At 42.0% G+C, this 8636-nt stretch overlaps 1 protein-coding gene across 1 annotated transcript in view; it reads right to left on the bottom strand.

The window, feature by feature from the left end:
• Positions 1-3239, bottom strand: part of TMEM202 (transmembrane protein 202) — a 10795-nt gene extending 7556 nt beyond the window's left edge. Inside the window, exons 1-2 of the mRNA XM_011953827.1 lie at positions 3159-3239; positions 2658-2913 (exon numbers count right to left, since the gene is read on the bottom strand). Of these exons, the coding sequence (XP_011809217.1) occupies positions 2658-2913; positions 3159-3239 (337 nt within the window). The remainder of the gene's footprint in view (positions 1-2657; positions 2914-3158) is intronic.
• Between the last annotated feature and the right edge of the window lie 5397 nt (positions 3240-8636).

The following is an 8636-nucleotide window of genomic DNA, read 5'->3' as shown; positions in this document are numbered from 1 at the left end:
TTTGCCCACTTTTTTTTTTTTTTTTTTTTTTTTTGAGACAGGGTCTCACTCTGTCATCCAGGCTAGAGTACAGTAGCTCAATCTCAGCTCACGACAACCTCTGCCTCCCAGACTCAAGCAATTCTCCCACTTCGGCCTCCCAAGTAGCTGGGATTGCAGGTGCCCACTATCTTGCCCAGCTAATTTTTGTATTTTTTGTAGAGACAGGGTTTCGCCTTGTTGCTCAGGCTGGTCTCAAACTCCTAAGCTCAAGCGATCCCCCACCTCAGCCTTCCAAAGTGCTGATGTCAGAGATGTTTGAACCGGAGCAACTTTATCTTGAATAGGGGCTGGGTAAAATAAGGCTGAAACCTACTGGGCTGCATTCCCGGGAGGTTAAGGCATTCTTAGTCACTGAATGATAGGAGGTCAGCGCAAATTACAGGTCATAAAGACCTTGCTGATAAAACAGGCTGTGGTAAGGAAGCCAGCCAAAACCCACTAAAACCAAGATGGCAACAAAAGTGACCTCTGATTGTCCTCACTGCTTATTACACGTGAATTATAATGCATTAGCATACTAAAAGACACTCCCACCAGTGCCATGACAGTTTACAAATGCCATGGCAATGTCAGGAATTTACGCTATATGGTCTAAAAAGAAGAGGAACCCTTAGTTCCGGGAATTGCCCACCTCTTTCCCCAAAAACTTACGAATATAACTCACCCCTTGTTTAGCATATAATAAAGAAATAGCCATAAAAATGGGCAACCAGCAGCCCTGGCGGCTCCTTTTCCTATGGAGTAGCCACTTTTATTTCTTTACTTTCTTAAATTTGCTTTCACTTTACTCTATGGACTCATTTCGAATTCTTTCTTGCCCAAGATTCAAGAACCCTCTCCTGGAGTCTGGATCAGGACCCCTTTCTGGTAACACTGGGATTACAGGCTTGAGCTACCACACCCAGCCCTCATTTATTAAAGATTTAAATAATAATCTTAAGGCCAAAATTTTAACGTGGGCACCCAGTTACATAACTATAACTGCAGTTTTATCTTTTCGCCTAAATCTTTTAATCTATTTCTAGTTATTTCCTTGGAATTAATTTCTAGAAATGGATTTACTCAAAGGAGATGAACTAAATTTTTAAGTCTCTGGATGCACCTAATCATATTGCTTTGATTATACCAATTTGCATGGTATGTACAGGAACGCGTATGGGAGTGTATAGCAGTTGCATCATCATTTAAAACTCTGTTAATATGGTGGTTGAAAAGTTACATCTTCTTATTCATTTACCTTTCTTTAATGATTGATTGAGGTTAAATTACTTTTCCTATGTTTATTAGATAGTTATAGTTCTTCTTTTGTGCATGTCTATTGAAAAATAATTTATTTGAGTTTGTGTCTTTTTAATACTTGGTGTATCCTTTTACTATATTAAGGCCATTAACATTTATCTTTCATAATTGTTGCAAATATTTTCTCTAGTTTTCATTTTATGCAGTTGAATTGTCTGTCTGACTTTGATTTTAGTTTCTTCTCAAGATCATGCAGGAAACTGTCCCTTAATTTCAAATGTCGCAGCCCATGGCCAAATAACTGATGCTCTACCTCAGAGTTGGGCACAGGTACTCCCCTCCTGCTTATGTGAGGAGAATAGATGGGATCCCTGCTTATGTGAGAATAGCTGCTTTACTCACACATGTTTTCTTTCACAATACCCCTTTCCTTGTGTAAATTTATGTCTTGTGGGTGATGAGAAAACTGTCAGTGTAATGATATCTTTCCTCTAAGATTTTCGTTTGATTGAAAAACTCATGCATATGATATTTTTAGCTCCCAAAACTTATTTTAAAATATTTTGTGTTGCACTTTCAGGTTTATTTAAATTCACATAAAATTTGACATAAATAATATTATCTTCATAGCTAGCATTTGTTATACCACATATCTAACATACATTTAAATTCTATTCCACTGCTAGGAAAAGAACAAGCTGACCTTGAAAGTTAAACCTAACAGAGGTTAAGATACTTGCTTTATCTTCCAGCTATGATCAATCACTTCTCTTCTAATTCTGCAAGCCACATTAGAATACCAATCACATTGCTTAGCACTAACACCCTGTAAATGAGTTATTCCTAGGGCAGGTATGGTAGCTCACACCTATAGTCCCAGTACTTTGGGAGGATCACTTGAGGCCAGGACTTTGAGACCAGCCTGGGCAATATAATGAGAACTTTCTCTCCAAAAAAAAAAAAATTAAAAATTAGCCAGGAGGGGTGGCACACGTCTGTAGTTCCACCTACTCAGGAGATTGAGCGGGAAGATTGCTTGAGCCCTGGGGGTGGAGGCTGTAGTGAGCAATGATAGTGCTATTGTGCTTCGGCTAGGTGATAGAGCAAGAGCCTGTCTCTAAAAACAAACAAACAAAACAAAACAAAACAGTTCTTCCCATCAAGTAAAAAGAGTATAACCCGTTATTTAGGACAGAAAACAACCTGGAATAGAAGGGAGAAAGGGCACACTGAGGATACCAAAGAAAGATCCATCCTGCACTTGGAGAGGTGAAAGCCGAAAGATCTTGGAGGAAGAAAGATGAAGGGCCAATCTGTGTGAGCAGAAATCTCTGCAATTGTGTGGGGCCTGTGGCATTTAATTCGGTGGCACTCACAGGGTGGCTTGGGTGTGTGGTTCCAGCACAGCTCATGGTTGCATAAGGTCCAGAGTCCTGCGTAGAGCTCAAGGCCATTCTTGATCACCAGGAACTGTACCCAGTTCAGTGGGGACATGGCGATCAGCATTAGGAGGCTAAAACTACAGAGGCTGCCACAGAGTATTCGGATGTAGATGTGTGCCTGATACATAAGCTGCTGCTGCCTTTGGGATGACATCGAGGCACTTGGATGTTTCTTGGCAGGGAGGGTAGGCTACAAGGATGAGGGAAATATTGCCTACCCGAAAGGATAACCCCTGATCCCCAGGATCACCTGCTTTTCTCTACCTCAAGCATTCCCATGTGTATTTGATTTAAGGATATCTTTCCCTACTCCTAAAAAAAAAAAAACCCACAATTTTCAGGGTGATCTTTTCTGTCTTTAGGATGATCTATGTAGCCCCGCCTTTAAGTAAGTCCTCTTCTTCCCATCTGACTTCCAATTAGATACCTCCTCACCCTTTGGTATTTCCGGTTCCCCTTTATCTTGGGAACCTCAGGACTGTGGAAAGTCAAGGTTAAATGCTCCCTTCGCTCCATCTTGGCAGTCGGTTCTCTTTCTAACTGCCACGGAATTTGTCTCTGCATCTCCTCACACATGTTGGCAGAAGCAAAAAAGGGCCAGGACCCATGGCACAGATCCTGTTTCTGTTTTATTTATATTTTTGGTCTGGTCAGATCAGGAAGAAATCATCATATTTTAAGCATGTGCATGTATGTGTGATGCTCCCCACCCTCCATTCTCCACTTACTCCCAACTCTTTTATTAAATAAATCCACAAATATTTTGTTAGCAGTGGCTGTGTGTCAGGCTTTGGGCTAGCTTCTGGGACACAAAAATAAATAAGACACAGTTCCCTCATAGCATATAAAAAAAGGGGAACTCATATGCTTGTTGGCCACATGTATTTCTTCTTTTGAGGAAGTGTCTGTTCATGTCCTTTGCCCACTTTTTTTTTTTTTTTTTTTTTTTTTTGAGGCGGAGTCTCGCTCTGTCGACCGGACTGGAGTGCAGTGGCCTGATCTCAGCTCACTGCAAGCTCCGCCTCCCGGGTTTACGCCATTCTCCTGCCTCAGCCTCCAGAGTAGCTGGGACTACAGGCGCCCGCCACCTCGCCCGGCTAGTTTTTGTATTTTTAGTAGAAACGGGGTTTCACAGTGTTAGCCAGGATGGTCTCGATCTCCTGACCTCGTGATCCGCCCGTCTCGGCCTCCCAAAGTGCTGGGATTACAGGCTTGAGCCACCGCGCCCGGCCCTTTGCCCACTTTTTAATGGGGTTATTTGTCTTTTTCTTGTACATTTATTTAAGTTCCTTACAGATGCTAGATATTAGACCTTTGTCAGATGCATAGTTTGCAAAACAATTTTCCCTTTCTGTGGGTTTTCTGTTTATGCTATTGATAGTTTCTTTTGCTATGCATAAGCTCTTTAGCTTAATTAGATCCCATTTGTCAATTTTTGCTTTTGTTGCAATTGCTTTTGGAATCTTCATAATGAAATCTTTGCTGCTTCCTATGTTCAGATCATTAGAGAAATTAAAACCACAATGAGATACCATCTCACACCAGTCAGAATGGCTATTATAAAAAGTCAAAATAAGAACAGATTGTGGCGAGGTTGTGGAGAAAAAGGAACACATACACTGTTGATGGGAGGGTAAATTATTAATTCAAACATTGTGGAAAGCAGTGTGATGATTCCTCAAAGATGTAAAGACAGAAAGAACTACCATTTGACCCAGAAATCCCATTTTTGGGTATATGCCCAAAGGGATAGAAATCATTCTATCATAGAGACACATGCACATGTATGTTCACTGAAGCACTATTCGCAATAGCAAAGACATGGAATCAACATAAATGCCCATCAGTCGTAGACTAGATAAAGAAAATGTGGTACACATCCACCATGGAATACTATGCAGCTATAAAAAAGAACAAGATCATGTGCTTTGCAAGAAGATGGATGGAGCTGGAGGCCATTATCCTTAGCAAACTAATGCAACAACAGAAAACCAAATACTGCATGTTCCTACTTACAAGTGGGAACATGGACACATAGAGGGGAACAACAGACATTGGGGCCTATCAGAGGGTGGGGGGTGGGAAGAGAGAGTCAGGACAAATAACTAATGAGTACTAGGCTTAATACCTGCATGATGAAATAATCTGTACAACAAACCCCCATGACATGGGTTTATCTATATAACAAATCTGCACATGCACCCCTGAACTTAAAATAAAAATTTTAAAAGGGGGCAACTCAGATGTCTCCGGAACTCTATTGGTTGTGGCTATAATTTCAAATTATATCCCTATCAGTAGCCAGTAGCCTGGAGTTCATGCCAGGGTTGTCTCAATAGGCTCATGAACCAGTCTGTCAGTCATGGTCCTTCATACGGCGTCTATCTTTTTCTTCCTTTTTTGCTCTGGTTCCCTCTTTTCAATGTCCTCTACTCATGAAGCCATTTAAGGGCGCTGCTATACCACTGCCACTGCTGATAGGGCCCACTATGAATATGCCAGTATCTATAGCCCAGAACACTATAAGCCAATGTGCTAAAAGCCACTGGTCTTCAAGATACCCTAGCAGTGCTGGGTTCAAAATGTTCCATACGGCCCCCAAAGGACATGTATCAGTGTGCTCACAGCAGCACTCTATAATAGCCCCAAGTTCAAAACTACCCAAATGCCCATCAACAGAAGAATGGAAGATTGCAGTCTATTTATACATTTGAAATACTATACAGCAATACGAGTAATCTACAACCACCTGAGCAAAGAGGGACGAATATTATCTACATAATGTTGAACAAAAGAATCCAAACACAAAAGAGTACATATGTATGATTCTATTCATATGAAGTGCAAAACAGGCAAAACTAATCTGTGTTGTTGGAAGTCAGAAACACTCTGGGGAGGAAGATGGCTAGGTTTTGGAAGGAGACATGCGAAGGGCTCTTGGGGTGCTGTAAAGGTTCTTTCTTGATCTGTGCACTGATGACCAGCTTTCTGTATGCACAATTTCTCTATATACATGGTTTTTGTTTTGTTTTTCTTTTTTGAGGCACAGTCTTGCTCTGTCACCTAGTCTGGAGAGTTGTGGTGTGATCTCGGCTCACTGCAACCTCTGCCTCCCAGGTTGAAGCAATTCTCCTGCCTCAGCCTCCCAAGTAGCTGGAATTACAGGTGCCTGCCACCATGCCCGGCTGATTTTTGTATTTTTAGTAGAGATGGGGTTTTGCCACGTTGATCAGGCTGGTCTCAAACTCCTGGTCTTTGTTTATTTGTATATTCATTTTTGTGTTAAAGAAGTTCCATTCCATTTCTATTTTATCAAGATTTTAAAATTTAGAATGGCTGTATAAAATTCCCTCTTAGCCTCTAGAATATGGCTTTTCCTCTTTATTCTATTTAGTGTAAAAATTGCATTGATACATTTCTTAACATTTATCTAATTTTACATTCCTGCAATAAAGTATTTATGAACATAGTACATTATTCTTTAATATAGTGCTAGGAGTATTTGTTTATATACTCAAGCCAAGAATTATCTAGAATTTTCAAAATATATCCACTTGTTTAGATTTTTTATTTATTTATTTTTTTAGTTTTAATATATTATGGTCAAATAACATGTCCTACAAGAACTCTTTTCCTTTTGGAATTTAGTAACATTTGTCATTTAGCCAGTTTTCCTAAATGTCCTTTAGGCATTTAAAAACAATGTGTAAAGTACAAAGTTTTAAATATATTTGTGTAGAATGTAAGATTCTAAATCTATTACATTAAAATTATCAATAATAATATTCGGGTTGTTCCTATTCTTGTTAGTTTTTTCTCTACTTGATAAAATAAAAATAGGCTGGGCACCGTGGCTCACGCCTATACTTTGGGAGGCTGGAGGGGGGCAAGAATTCTGGGCTTAAGCCCAGAATTTCGAGACCAGCCTGGGCAACATGGTGAAACCCCATCTCTACAAAAAAACACAAAAATTAGTCAGGTGTGGTGGCGCGTGTCTGAGGTCCCAGCTACTCAGGGGACTGAGGTGGGAAGATTGCTTGGGCCAGGGAGGTCGAGGATTCAGTAAGCTGTGCTTATGCCACTACACTCCAGCCTGGGTGACAGAGTGAGATCCTGTCTCAAAGAGATAAATAATAAAAATGGAATAAAAATAGACTATTAGCTCTTTATAGGTGCACATGAAAAGATGCCCCTAATATACTATCAATTGAAAAATTTATAAAATAGTGGTGACATCATGCCCTGATTTTTTTGTTTTGAAGGATTATAAATGGGTGTATATAGAAAATAGTCGGGCTGGGCTGGGCACGGTGGCTCATGTTTGTAATCCCAGCAGTTTGGGAGGCCGAGGTGGGCGGATCACCTAAGGTCAGGAGTTTGAGACTAGCTCTCAAACATGGAGAAACCCTCTCTCTACTAAAAATACAAAATTAGCTGGACATGGTGGCACATGCCTGTAATTCCAGCTACTCAGGAGGCTGAAGCAGGAGAATCACTTGAACTCGGGAGGCGGAGTTTACAGTGAGCCGAGATTGTGCCATTGCACTCCAGCCTGGGCAACAAGAGGGAAATTCTGTCTCAAAACACACACACACACACACACACACAAAGAAAGAGAGAGAGAAAATAGGCTGGATGCCATGGCTCATGTCTATAAGCCCAACACTTTGTGGGAACAAGGCAAGCAGATCTCTTGAACACAGAAATTCAAGACCAGCCTGTGCAACATAGCGAAATCCTGTCTCTGCTAAAAATACAAAAAATTAGCCAGGTATAGTCTCAGCTACTTGGGAGGCTGAGGTGGGAGGATCACTTGAGCCTGGGATGTCGAGGCTGCAGCGAGCAGTGATTGCGCCACTGTACTCCAGCCTGGGTGACAGAGCAAGACCCTGTCTCAAATAAAAAGAAAGAAAAGAAGAAAGAAAAGAAAATGATGGTCATATATAGAAATAACCAGCCAGGAGCGGTGGCTCACGCCTGTAATCCTACCGCTTCGGGAGGCCGAGGTGGGTGGATTACAAGTCAGGAGTTCAAGACCAGCTTGGCCAACATGGTGAAATCCCATCTCTACTAAAAATACAAAAATTAACCAGGCATGGTGGCGGGTGCCTGTAATCCCAGCTACTCAAGAGGCTGAGGCTTGAATCCAGGAGGCGGAGGTTGCAGTGAGCCAAGATTGTGCCACTGCATGCGGGCCTAGCAGACAGAGCGAGACTCCATCTCAAAAGAAAAAAAAAAGAAAGAAAGAACCATACATACTATATCATACGTACATAAACAGAAATATGGGCTAAAGGCCGGCGCGGTGGCTCACGCCTGTAATCCCAGCACTTTGGGAGGCCGCGACGGGCAGATCACGAGGTCAGGAGATCGAGACCATCCTGGCTAACACGGTGAAACCCTGTCTCTACTAAAAATCCAAAAATTAGCTGGGCACGGTGGCGGGCACCTGTAGTCCCAGCTACACGGGAGGCTGAGGCAGGAGAATGGCGTGAACCCGGGAGGCGGAGCTTGCAGTGAGTGGAGATCGCGCCACTGCACTCCAGCCTGGGTGACAGGGTGAGACTCTGTCTCAAAAAAAAAAAAAAAAAGAAAAGAAAGAAATACGTGCTAAAGTTATGGTAGTCTTTATCTCTCAGGCTTCTATATGGCCTCTTGGCACCATAAAGGGCTCAAGAGTGTGAAATAAGCCCCCGGAAAGGCATAAACATCAGGAAGGACTGTGGTGACATTTCCTTGTAGCCCAGCAGATTGGGGAATTGGGTCATGAAGTTAGAAATTAATTTGTTGGCCGGGCGCGGTGGCTCAAGCCTGTAACCCCAGCACTTTGGGAGGCCGAGACAGGTGGATCACGAGGTCAGGAGATCGAGACCATCCTGGTCTACACGGTGAAACCCCGTCTCTACTAAAAAA

This window comes from Colobus angolensis, unplaced genomic scaffold (assembly GCF_000951035.1).
Source record: "Colobus angolensis palliatus isolate OR3802 unplaced genomic scaffold, Cang.pa_1.0 Scaffold372, whole genome shotgun sequence".
Lineage (NCBI taxonomy): Eukaryota > Metazoa > Chordata > Mammalia > Primates > Cercopithecidae > Colobus > Colobus angolensis.
This window is presented reverse-complemented; position numbering and strand designations above follow the sequence as displayed.